This window comes from Notechis scutatus, chromosome 3 (genome assembly GCF_049901735.1).
Source record: "Notechis scutatus isolate UNSWTSFEM ecotype Mainland chromosome 3, rNotScu1.2, whole genome shotgun sequence".
Lineage (NCBI taxonomy): Eukaryota > Metazoa > Chordata > Lepidosauria > Squamata > Elapidae > Notechis > Notechis scutatus.
Window position 1 is genome coordinate 26,578,284 of NC_142011.1, and position 13,934 is coordinate 26,592,217.

General features: G+C 39.6%; 1 protein-coding gene across 1 annotated transcript in view; it reads left to right on the forward strand.

Annotated features, from left to right (window-relative positions):
- Positions 1–545: 545 nt before the first annotated feature.
- DBNDD2 (dysbindin domain containing 2) overlaps positions 546–13,934 on the forward strand; it is a 30,593-nt gene continuing 17,204 nt past the window's right edge. The window contains exon 1 of the mRNA XM_026665039.2: positions 546–840. Coding sequence (XP_026520824.1) covers positions 795–840 — 46 coding nt within the window. The 5' untranslated portion in view covers positions 546–794. The remainder of the gene's footprint in view (positions 841–13,934) is intronic.

The window sequence follows — 13,934 nt, forward strand, 5'->3', positions numbered from 1 at the left end:
CACTTAAGCCGATGAGGGCTTGTTCCGCGCGATCGGCCCTGGAGTCCCGTCTGACGACCCAACTTTGCAGCCTTCCGCGTTTCCTTTATTTATTTTTATTTATTTGTTTTTGTCAATTGCTTACAAAATAATAGATATAAGTAAAAACATAGTTATGAATACATGGATACATATAAGAAAAATAAAAAATAAAAATAAAAGAACCAATAGGACAAGGACGGTAGATACGTTGGTACGCTTATGCACGCCCCCCTTCTCCGACGTCTGCCTCCAGCGCCTTTCTTCCTTTTCATCCCCGTCCGCCTTTCACGCCTACAGCGGTCCTGAGGGGAAAAGCGGCCTTTATTTTTTTAAAAAGACAACAACAACCACCCCACGGGCGAGTCTGTGGGGGCTCCAACGGGCTCGGGAACGCCTGCGCCATCCCAGCCTCCTCATCTCGCGCTCCGCTTCCGACGTCGCCAAACGAGGCGGACGGAAAATCAGCGCGAAGAACAACACCCTCCCCTTCCACCCACCCACACGCCGCCCCGCGATCTGCGGCTCCACCCCCTTGGCATCCCGGCCACTTGGTACGTTGTGCTGCCGAAGTCCCAGTCCGCCCTGCCGGAGCCAGACAGCCGGAGTTACGGCCGGTGGAGTCCCCGGAGCTGCACCACTCCCTGGGAAGATGAGCAGGCGCTTGGGAGCGGCGGGAGTGTCGGCGGCCGATCTGCTGCTGTGAGAGCCTCCTTCTGCCCGGGAAGGTCGTGGACTATCCAGGCGAATCGGCGCGTACTTGCCCACGGAAAGCGATGTCTGGACCCGAAGCCCATCACGGCCACAGCCGGAGGTTGCCCTGTAAGTCCTTTTGCCTGGGGAAAGCCAGGGTGGGAGTGGGCGCCCTCCCGCCCCTCGTTTTTCCGAACCGAAACTTTTTATTAGGCATTTCTGAGAAACGGAAATGCCAAGGCAGAACCGGCCCAAGGCGCCAGGCAGGTGAAATATATGGAGGTGAGAAGATAGGGCTTCCTTTCAGCCTTCCAGGATCCGGCTTCTCTCCAGACTTCGCCTGCAACAACTCTCCGCCTTGCCCAGCCAGCAGGTGTAAGGAGGTTGTGTAGTAGACTAGCCTGGAGTAATGGGGGCCTGGCTGAAGACAAGCCCATTTTCCCTTCATGCCCCCAGACCCCAGAGTCCTTGCTCCCAGCTGGGATGCGGGGCCAGGTTTTCTCCCTATATAATACATACAGAATAAAAAGAGCTTTTTTTTATCGGAGAGCAGGACTCTCCCACTCCCCCCCCCATTTCCTGCCCTGGGATATTGTGGGGGGAAGTAGCTTGACTAACCCATCATTTCTGGAGTAGGGGAATGGCTTGGGCACAAGTACCAGGATCCATACCTCTTGATTAATAGCAGGAAACCATCTTAACCATTGCCTTCTAATTGTAGTTCATCCCTTAGGATTTTGTCACTTCAACAACAGCCCACAGCATTTCTTTCTGGAAACAATCTGACTCACAGATATATTCCCATTTGAATCTAATTTACATGGCTACATCATTTATGTGCTGTTGAGAATTTCACACACACCCTCTTCTTAAGAAATTATAACTCAATCAACCTCAACCAGAATCAGAATGGTCCAAACCCCCATCCTTATTGGTTCCTGCCTACAAATAATTCTCCTTCTAACCTTAGACTTTGTGCCTCTTCCAGTCTCTTCCTGATTTGCATTCAGGAAATACCTATAGTCAGATCTAAACAATGCCCCCCCCCCCACTTCCCACCCTTCTATGAAGTGTGTATAAGGTGTTTAGTTTACATTTGAGAGGCGTTTGAGAGGCGTTTATGGTAAAAATAAATAATTGTGTTCGTTGGTGTTTTGGCTGAGAAAAATACATTTGATACACCAACTCTCTCTCTTTCTCTTCCTCTGTGATCAGTGTAAGAGCACAAATTGTAAAGGTTTCTTTTTCCAGGCAAAGAGAAAGTATTGTTCTCATGGGTGGGTGTTTATGTGTAGTTTCACAAGTGCAAGTGGTGGATAATTGCTATGAGACAGCAAGATAAGAATAAAAGCAATTAGCCCACTCTGCGTTTCCTCCCTCTCGTTTTTTTTAGTCAGAGTATGCCCTCCTCACCTCCCCCATACCTTTCTAAAAAAATACCCTACACTTAAGAAGTTAGGCTTCTTGTGTGGATCATCCCAGCAATTTCAACTTTGCTCTTCATATGATATCCCTGCTTGCTCTGATTTAGGGAGACCTTTTAACTCTAGTGGATGATGGATGGGGTCCCTGAGCTGGTGTGATAATGATGTCATGTTCCTGACAAGATACTTGCCACCCCCATGAAAAGCTATGCATGAACTCTTATTCCCAAGAAAAACATCCTCTTCTGTAACCTCTCTTCAGAATGTACTCTCCATATCAATTCTGATGAATGTACATAATTCATACATTGATAACATTTTTTACATTGCCATCTATAGAGAAGCTAGATCTATCTTTGCATCATTTCATACACAAATATACCATATACTCCCTTTTCTTAGATACTCCTTCACTTACAATCGGCCTTTGATATTAACAACATTAATTCCTTTAAGAATATAAATGTATATTTTTAATGCAAAGATGTATTTAAGGTCATGTCCAGTTCTATCTGTAGGCTACGGGTTTTTTTTTTCCTGGTTGGATGAAGAGCCTTCGTTTTTAGATGAGGTTGCTAAAACAAGTCTCTTTTGATCTCCATTTAAAGTCTTTTTCCCTAGGCTCTGGAGAGAAATTGAATAACATTGGCTTTTGTAAGATCTATTAGCCTATGGTAGATTACTGAAATAGTTTAAAAGGTCGGTGGTAGATTTCCTTTATAGAAAAAGAAAATAAAACCCTTCTGTTCCATAAGAGATGATGGATAAGCCTGTCTTAGGAATAATATGCATGGGAAGAAGAACTGGCCTAAAACTGGAGATTTAAAATCCATCCACAATTCCCATTTGAATATTCCTCTTAACCTTCTTTTGGGATGCAATACTGCAGTAAAAGCATAACTCAAACTGCAGGGAGATGAAGTACAAGAAAAAGAGGGAAGGAAGGAGGGGAAACCGGAAAGCTGATGATTTGAGAGGGGTGAGGTGAAGAAAAATTGTCCTGTGACCCTTCCCCCTGTCTCAAATTCATAATTAAAGCTAGACTGGCCTATCCTCAAAACCCTTGAGTCTTGAAGCTAAAAATATTTTCACAGGCCACAGCTCTCTCTCCAACAGAGACAACATCATAAGACCTGGCTATTTACAGGGCCACGAGTTGCTTTATATAGAACGAAGAGCAGGATAAAACCAGGAGCACATTAGAGAGGTTGATGGGAGGGCAAGAGATCTTCAAAACCCCAAGGACAACAAAAGGAGGCAGCTTCCTTGTCATGCTTGAACCAAGCTATGAAGCCAGCATCCTTGCCTGGTTCAGTCTCAGAGCTGTCTTAATTCTCTAGATGATTGAAGTATGCTCTATATTAAAAGAATTTCCTGTTCCTCAACTTTTGCTGCTCTCTTGATGATTTTATTTTGATTGCAGGAACAGTGGTGGTGGGGAATTAAATCAGGAGCCTAAAGGGAGTATGTAGAAAAGAAGGGTGGATGGATGGGAAAGAAAGGTGTCCAGGGTCAGATTTGGATGGAAATCACATCTTTGCTGAAGAAAATTTATCCCTTAATCCAAATACCTGCAATTGCATGCAATACAATTAAAGCATTCTGCACCGATAGAAATGCTATCTGTAAAACCATGTAAATGTAGAAAGCAACAATCCATTGATATTCATGCAGTAAATCTAGAATCATTCCTGAAAGTAGCTGGGTTGAATGGGTTGAATAACCTTAATAGTGGGATTTACCTCCAGATGACAAATAATTTATGGTTCCTATAGGTCAGCATTCCTAATCTGAAGACTTCCAAAATGTGTTGAGTTTGTAGTATAGAATTACCAACTAGCCAGAGAATGCATTCTCCTCCATCCCAAAAGAACAGAAACGAGGACCAATGGTTGTTTTTCAGTGCTATGCATTCTTCCACTGGAAATAAATGAGAGCCAGGTTAAAGTGCTGGACTAGGAGAGAAAAAGCTGAGTTATAATTCTGCTATCTGGGTGACCTTGGGCTCGTCACTCCCTCTCAGCCTTAGGAAGAAGAAATGGATGGCAAATCATTTCCAAAAACGATGCTTAGAAATCTGTAGGGATTTGTCCATGGAAGGAGTCAAGGCTTTCTTAAAAGAGGAAAAAGAAGAGGAAAAATCCCCCATGACTTGCAAAAATACACCAAATTATATAAAAAGGAACAAATATATACCATTTATATGTAGATCCTTGACTTACAACCAGAATTGAGCCCAGAATTTATGTTGCTTAGTGAAACATTTGTTACATGAATTTTGGGCCATTTTACGACCTTTCTTGCCACAGTTGTTAAATGAATCATTGCAGTTGTTAAGTTAGTAACACAGTTGTTAAGTGAACCTGGGTTCCCCATTGAATTTGCTTGTCAGAAGGTTGCAAAAGGTGACCACATGACTTTGGGACACCGCAACCATCATAAATATGAATCAGCTGCCAAGCATCTGAATTTTGATCACATGACTATGGGGATGATGCAATGGTCGTAAGTGTGAGAAATAGTCATAAGTCACTTTTTCCAGTGTGTTTGTAAGGTTGAACGGTCACTAAACGGTTTTAAGTTGAGAATTACTTGTACTGTCAACTTCCCATTTTTCAGCCATGAAAGTTTAAAAATGTCTGTGAGTTTGAGGGAACCAAATTCAGTGTGTATGTTACTAGTAAACATAAGTAATGTTTTATCATGGCATAGCAATAACAGGCTCAAAAAACTCCTTTTCATACAAGTGCAAGCCCTTTGTTTTATATGGTGGCTGAGTGTGCAAACCATGAGCCGCTATCATTAGCAATTGTAATTTAACCTAACCTAGCATTCATATCTGGCTTGGAAAGAATTCCAGATGTTACGTAGTGAGGAAAGGTAAAAAGGTATCTCTTCCAAACGGGATGGTTTAACCTTAAGGAGCTGCATTTTGAAACTCAAAAGATTTTTAAGAGCCTCTTTAAAGAAGAAAAGCCCACCATTGTCTCTTGGATGTATGCCTATGGTAACAATCCTTCTCTTCCATCTCCTTTCATTCATACTGCCTGCCTCACAATAGGCGTTTTGTATTCAGGATCTAACTGGACAAGAAAGAATGACAAAAGCTACCACTCCCAGCTGAAATCCAGTCCAACAATTCTGATAAGTCTTGTCCAAAACAAGACTTTTACTTCCTGGTCTCAAGACAGCCCAGTAAAATCTAAGCCTGCCCTAGAACTCTTAGGTTAAATATATCCTCTGTTCCTGATACTTCTGCAGTTTTTAACTGCCAGATTTGGCAGGTTTTCTTGCAAGTTTTATTTCTGCTGAATTTTTTTTAAAAAAGGTTTTATTGTAAGACGGCCTTGCTAGACCAGGTAGCTACCAGATGTGTGGAAATTTCAATTCCCCAGCTAGTGTGGCCATGAGTTTAGAAGGCAAGAGACTATAGAAAGCTACTCTATGCTGTTCTCATTTGGTGTATTGATTTAGTCAAGACTGCTAAAATAACACCTTATTTATACTGAAAGAGATACAAGCTAAGGCGATAAGGATGATCAGAGGAATGATTCCTGCCCTACCAGGAATGGTTGAAGGATCTATGCTTACTCTTTAAGAAAAGACAGGTGGGGACTTCCGGTTTGAGCTTCTTCAGCGACAGACCGAAACCTCGTCTCTGCGAGGCTTCGATCCGTGCTCACCGCTGGAGCGCCCCGAGCCAGCTGGTTTCGGGGCTAAGCCACCCCGTAGAGGTGGTGAAGAGGGAGAGACTGCCAGCAGGGTTGAGGAGAGCCGCATCTCTCTCCCCCAGCTGGCCATTACTCCCTTCCCGGGCGGTTGCAGCGGTGGTCAGAAATGGCCACCACAAAGAAGAACTCCACCGGAAAAGAATGTGCAGGAGGAAGATAAGAAGAGAAAGTTTTGGTTGACCAGGTCAAACAGCAAAAGCAACAAATAAGGTACCCTGGAATTGAAACTGTTAAAAAATAATAACATTGTTTCGTAAGAATATTTTTAAGCTGCGAAGGAGAGAGAAAAGGGAAAAGATTTGGTTTTCTCCTTTTCCTATACTGACAGCTAAGAGACTTAAGCAAGAAATTGGAAAAAAATCCACTTTGACATCAATAGGCATTTAATGCTGAAAATAAAAAGTCAAAGGGATAATAAGATTTCTGAATAATTAAAAGCTTTTGAAAACAGGAAAGGAGAGAAAAAGAATAAAAGGGTAGGATCTGGAAGGGAGGAGACTGCCTGGAATTTAAAAAAAGAACTTACAGCAAAATCTCAACAAGACTTCCAAAAGATACATTCTAACTGAAATATCACAACAAAAACCCCAGGAAGAGAAAGTCGAAAAAGAAATAAGAAGATATAACTCGGGACTATCTGGATTACTTGATGATTTCTGGATTCTTGGTTATTGTTTTGAATGACTAAAATCAATCGGGTGGTTGTTTAAAACTGTTTAAAATGGCTCCACTTTTAGAAGAACTGAAAATGGAACTTAAAAAGTACAAAGAAGATGCACAAGAAGGGAGAGGTTCTTTTGGCTTCGTATTTCAGTTTTTAGAAATGGAGATTTGGAATTATGAGAAACAACAAGAAATGCCTGCAAAACAAGAAGATTGCGACAAAGAAGAAGCCATGTTTAATGAACAAGTAATCTTAGATGGGGGGGGGGGGGAAAGGAAAGGCGGGAAAGAGAATGAAAAGTTTAAGATTGGAAAAAACAACTCCAAAAAAAATAGAGTGAAAAATAAGTATAAAATCAGAAAGCAACAGAAGAGGGAAGTGCAGAAGAGAGAATTAGAACTAGAGAGACAAGGGAGTAAAAAGAGGAGGGGGAAGATGAGAGGGAAGAAAGAAAGGAAAAGTTATAAAGGACAGAAGCAAAATATAGAGAAACAGGGCCTATTTAGAGATAATGGGTGAAAACTTAATGGAAAAGGGGATTCTGCAAAAGGTACATAAGACAGTATGGTTATATTAGAAGCAGAAATAATTTTAGAAAATATGAAACAATGTATGATTAAAATGTCTGATAAAATAGCTATCGTAATTCAGTGGAATGCTTGTCAATAAATAAATGTAACAAAAGGTATATTTAATGATTTATAAAACATGTGAAGAGAAATAAGGGAAAAATTAATTATGGAGATTATATGTGTTTTTAAGGAAGTATATTTAATTGAAAAGAAGTGTTAAAGATGTTAAGATTTTAATGATTACTAATGATAGAACTGAACTGGAATGGAATGAGGGTTTATAATTACATATATTTACAATCTTTCTTTCTTTTTTAAAAAAAGAATATAGTATGTATTATAAGAATGTACCAAGCAGAATTCGATTGGAAGTTATGTATTATGTATTATATTGAAGGTCATAAACTTAAGGTATATATTGAAGTTTAAATAAGAGTTGAATGGATCTAATTAAAAGATATAAAGGTGTCATACTCCAATTTGTAACTACAGGAGAAAATTTGTTTAATGAGAAAAGATAATATGAAATTGAAACAGAACAGACAAAAGTATAAATATAATGATTTGAATTGAGATGAGATAATCAAAATAAAATTGAGAAAATTAAAAGAGGGGAAAAACTATATAGAAAATGTAAAATAGTATAAGATATGGAATAGAATACAAAAAGGAGCATGAAATTGAGTTTTGTGTCTGTATAAAGAAATTCAACCCGGATCATGCTATTTTCAAAAAAGATGTTTTACTTGTATTTTGTATGTGTGAAAACCCAAATAAAACTTTATTAAAAAAGAAAAAAGAAAAGACAGGTGAAAGGAAGATTGTACAGTATTTTTCAGGAACCAGAAGGAGTGTCACAATAAATAAAAAATCCCTCAGAATGCAAGTCCAAAACAACATTTAAATTTCAGGAAAGCTGATTCTTTCATTTGATGTTATGAAAATGTTTTCCAATAGCAAGAGTAGTTTGATGATAAAACCAATTAGTGAAGGGAAGTCGTGAGTTTCTCTTCATTGAAGTTTGCAACCAGATGTTAGGTAAACAGTTGCTGAAGATACTTAATTTGCATTTGTGTGTTGAACAGGAGACTTCCTCAATGGCTTTTTCAAGCTTTATTATTCTATGAAAAGCAGTACCTCATTAATTATCTGTTACTTGAAACAACAGCATAGGCAAATAATGCTGTCCTTTCTCTTTTTGGATTTATTGGTTTATCAGAATAGAGAACAAAATACTGGGTTAAAAGAACTGACAGACAGGCTGGCTGGGGAATTCTGGGAGTTGAAGTCCACAACTTTTAAGTTGCCAGGATTGGAAACGCTTGATCTAAATGGTAATAGTTTTTAGAATTAACAATTAATGAATTTGGAGTGGCTTACCTGTGTGACCTCAGCAACTCTGGAATTTTGTTCATGCTCATAGTCTTTATGTTACACTTCCTCATAACTGTGTACAATAGCTCACTGTTCTCATTTTGCAGTCAGACAAATATAAAATAGCCATGAGATTAGTAACTTGTACTATATCCCCTGGTGATCTCATATCTGAAATGGGAGTTGAATCGTCATGTTAATCATCTTCAGCTTTTAAGTTGGGTCTCATAGGCTGACTATGTTAATTCAAAATAGTGAATAATTCTATTTATCAGTATATTTCAATCTATGAAGTAGACCAAGCAACTTAAGAGAGAGGAAGTCATTTAAGATGGTTTGGCTGATCTCAGAAAGCTAAGGAAGTTCAGATCTGGTTAATACTTGGGACAGGATAAACCAGAGTTATAAACTAGATTGAAAAATTAATAATTAGAAAAAGAATTAGAAAAAGGCAATGACAAATCATTGATATACAGGTGGTTGCCGACGTACAACCGTTAGTTTAACAGTTAAAAGTTATGACAGGAATTCAGGTGCTTGGAACTAGCTTGCATTTATGATAGTTTCAGTATTTTGCAGTCACCTTATCATGATTTGTGACCTTCCCGGGGAGCTTCCAACAAGCAAAGACAATGGAATTTGCTTAATAGCCACATGATTCACTTAACAACCATGATAAAAAGGGTTGTTAAATTGCTTCTGTTCATGTGATGACTTGCTTAATTGTATCTCTTAGCGGCTGAAATTCTGGTCTGCATTGTGATTGTAAGTCAAGGATAACCTGCATTGTTTCTAAGAAAACTACATAACCGTATCCAATTGAATCAAAAGAGGCCTTTACTTTTATAGTACAGTCTGTGGTAGAATGTGGTCCAGATTCCCAAGATGGATGGATCACATTCCAGAGGAGCAAAAGACAGCAAAGTTTCAATAGTTTGGTTGGGAGTAAAAATAGTTAAGACAGCTCTTCCCTGGGAGTTCTTAGAGTATATGTTTAATGGTGCAAGCAGTCTACTTTAATTCTGTCTAAAGGTGAGGAACAATGAAGGAAACTCCTTAGAACAGGGGTGTCAAACTCAAGGCCCAGGGTGCTTAGGTTTGGCCCATGGGGCTGCCCTGGAAACAGCACCACGGTGCCTCTGCCAGCGAAAATGGAACTCAGGAGGGCTGAGCTCCATTTTCACTGGAAGAGAGTTGTAGGAGGCCATCACAGCCAAAAATGGAGCTTGAGAGCCTGTTTTCACTGGCAGAATGCTCAGGCCATCACAGGTGCCCTAAGACAAGTGACGAGGTGGCCACACCCATCCTGGCCATGCCTACCCCAGCCCCCCAAGGTCAAACACAACCCTGATGTGGCTCTCAATGAAATCGAGTTTGACACCCCTGCCTTAGAAGAACCTTAGCGTATCTTTTTTGCTTTTGCAGCTTGACACAGACAGACAAACATTCAGGGTCTTTATGGGAGCTGCAGTATGAATCATTAACAAAGTTGAGTTGCTGAGATGAACTTTTTATGCCCTTCTTGTTGTGGAACTTAGAAGCCTAAGACTTGAGAAAAGGGATTTAGAGAAACTGCAGTATTGTGGTTAGATAATTTTATACTCTGGATATAAGGATTTTCTGGGCCCACACAATATGACCATTTGTATTATTTTAGTTGCAGAAGCATCAAAATAATTTGGGAATAAATAAACATCTGTTAAGAAATATAGTGGATGCATATAATCATGTACAAATCCACCTACAATAGCTTGCCCCTGGCAAACCAATGGTTGTAAAAAGAAGGAAAAAATGATCAGCTTCATCTATTATGGGCTCTATCCTGTCCATATAAATCCAGTTACTAATGCTGTAGACCTATGTTGTCGCCATGACAACCTACTTCTTAATCAGATTTCAGTAACTAACTTAGTAGTGGTTATTGCAATAGATTAAAATCTGAGAAAGTCAAGTTGAACTTCAAAATGCCATTGTTCTATCCAAAATGTACATTTGTGTAGGTAGAGGTAATCTATGAGGAATTAATTGACTAATGTAAGTTAAAAAAAAAAAAAGAACAAACATGAGTAAAACCTTTCTTAATTAAATGACATTTAACATTCTGTTAAATTGGCAACTGATGCAATTTGCCACTTTTAAATCTGATTAAACACAAAAAATATTCTTAGTTTCCTAGTATTTTGCTATTGTAAATTTGCAGCTAATGATGAAAATTAAATTTCTTATGTTGGACTATTTTATAGATGTCCTGAGAATACATGGATTAAAAGCTATATTAGAATTAATTTCTGGATTGTCATCTAATCGCTTGAAAAATTTCAACTTAAATAAGTACCATTAGATAGAGTAATACAGTGCTTTCAAGAGAATCTATATATATGATAGAAGAGTTTAATGTGTTGATATTAAGTGATGTGGATATGCCACACATTCAGTGTTAATATTCTTGACTTGTATGCTAAAATTACCTCCAGAAGACATTAATACATTTCAAATGAAATTATGCAATCCCAACTCTTATGCAGAATACATTCAATAGAACTCTGTTGCCCATCAACAATAACATTTCTAACCATATAAACCCATCTTTTGAGGGCTTTATATGCTTCTTCCTTCAGATAAAGGTACAGCACCTGATGCTAAGGTTAATCTAGCTGCTGGGAAGCCTCTCTTTGTTTGAAAAACCTTTCATGTAGATAATAAACAGATGAATGAGAAGCAAATCTATAGGTTTCACTCCCAGATTCATTCCTTTCTTACAGCCCTCGCTTTCACATTCAGCCCCAGACCTCAGTGCATAATGAGTGTGCAATGAGAGCCGGAAGGATTAGTAGGCAATAGGGAAACTGGTGCTTTTGGAACCCAAGTAAGAAACGCATTGGGGGGAGGCAGCATTTCAAGAGAAAGCACTGTTGCACGGTCCACCCCACTCCCAGTTGTGAATGAGCGCAGGCCCCTATTGGTTGAATGCCCTGGGAAAGAAAATGCAGCAGCAGGTATTTTTCTCTCCTTAAACAAAGAATGCAGCCCACAAGAGGAAGCATTGTGAATGAATACAGAACAGTCATGGGGTACATGCCATCCTAGTGAGGCAATCTCAGTACTGGGCAGTGTATGAGAGAGCCCATCGGTGCTGAAGAGAAGGAAAAGCATCCACTCTGTTCTTTGCTACAGGGAAGCAGAAGAGAAGGATGTAAAAAAGCTCATATCTAAACCCTGTTGCCTTCTTGTCTGCCCAAGGTGGGGTGAAGAAGATGGCACCATTGCTGACCCTCAATTGCTGCCTTAGTGCAGTCCAGCCCACCATCAGCTGCTCAACAAAGCAGCTGACTAGCACCAAGAATTAGATAATGGCAATTCAATGCTTGTGGTCAACTGCCCAGCTGGCTAATGAAATTTCATCAGGAATCTATCAGCAGGTTTGTTAATTTATCTGGGAAATAAATCCCAACAGATCTTTTTGATTCAGGCTCTGACATAAAGCATTATGTCCAAGCCGTGGCATGTTGTTACACAGTACCAATCCGTTCCATCTCTCTTTGTCTTGATGCCTAGGATCACTTTCTTCAGCTTGGTTTCCCAGTGTATTTGCTCAAACATTAGAACTGTTCTACCAGGAGAAGAGGAGACCCAGCATAGTGACCAGTATTGAATTAGACCACCATGGAATGAGAACTGCAATTCATTTTAGAAAGCTTTTCTTTCTGAGCTGAAACTAAACCTTGTATTCTCAAGCAATAGGAATAAGGGTTTGCTCTGGATATTTAGTTGAAAAGAAAAGAGTGCTGGGTTGTTTTTTTAAAGACCCAGCATTCAGACAAGTTATAAGTTTCAATTCTATGTCAAATGAAATTTGTGACTGAGACCTTATAATATTTATCAGAACACTGTGGGCAGATTGGCAAGTTACAGATCACCAAGAAAACCAGGAAATGAATCAACAAAAAAGAACAATAACAATAGAAGAACAAGTTTACATAAAATTGCAATTATCAATTTAGATGTAATCAGAGACAAGATAGGCAACTTTTAACCTTTCAGATATTGTTGAACTACACTTTCTATCAACCTCAGTCAATAAATAGCATACTAATGTCTATGAAGCTATAGTTATCCCACTCCAAAATAAAACATAACTTTACATTAACCATGATTGCTGGCGAATTCTGGGACTTAAAATCTGCATATTTGGAAGGTGCCAAAGTTGGTGAAGGTTATTTAAAAAAAGGACCGCACCTTCTAAAGGAAGAACACAAGAGCATAAGAATAGCCTTGCTCATTCAGGCTAAGCAAAATATGACAGTACACCCTTTTCCAATCATATTTCTCCTGTATCTAGTATTTGGAAACATGAGTCTTCAAGATTAACGCCCTTGTTAAATATTAACTTACCAATCCCTTTTTAAAGCCTTTAACTTTGGCTTTAAAGTTGTCTATCATCACTTGGTGGTGTATGTAAAGCAATATTTCTATTGTAATTATGGGTGGATGTGTTAGGGAGCTGGAAGGAACATCAGATGAGGAAGATAAGAACATAAGCGGTGCATTGCTGGATTGGACTCCTGACCCATTTAGTCTAGCGGTCTGTTTTCAAATGGCCACCCAACCGCACTGGAAGCCTACTGGTCTCCCAGCAGATGGACTTCAGAGGTGGTCCCACTACAATCAAGGCTAATAGTAATTGATCCCATGACTTCCATGAATTGCTCCAACCAACCAAGCTGGTAGCCAGCACTACATCCTGGGCAGTGATGGGATTCAAAAATTTTTACCAGTTCTATGGGCGTGGCATAGCTTAGTGGGCATGAACCGGGTAAGGATACTGTAAAATCTCCATTCCCACCCCACTCCTGGAGGAAGGTTACTGCAAAATCCCATTCCCTCTCCACCCCACTAACCTGTTTTCCAGCTCTGTTCTCCTGTGCAGGGCAACAAAAAGAGACCCAGCCGATCAGCTGGGACTCAGGAGGCAGAGAATAGATGGGGGTGGGGCCAGTCAGAAGATGGTATTTGCCGGTTCTCTGGACTACTCAAAATTTCTGCTACTGGTTCTCCAGAACAGGTCAGAACCTGCTGAATACCACCTCTTATCCCGGGGTAATGAATTATAACATTTAATTATGTGTTGAGTGAAAAATTATTTCTTTTTGTCCGTCCCAATTTTTCCAATCAATTTCATTGGATGTCCTCTGGTTCTAGCATTTTGGGAAGAGAAAATAGCTTCTCCTTGTCCAATTTATCTACACCATACATAATTTTATATATCACCATCATGTCCCTTCTCATTCACCTACTTTCTAGACTAAAAAGCCTCAAGTGTCACAATCTGTCCTCATAGGAAAGCTGCTCTAAATTGTGGATTACGTGATGCTACAAACAGCCCTAAATGTGGTCTGATTGTTGAACACCTATCGTTCAGTCAGGTGACCATGGGGAGGGTAATCATCAAAACTTTGAA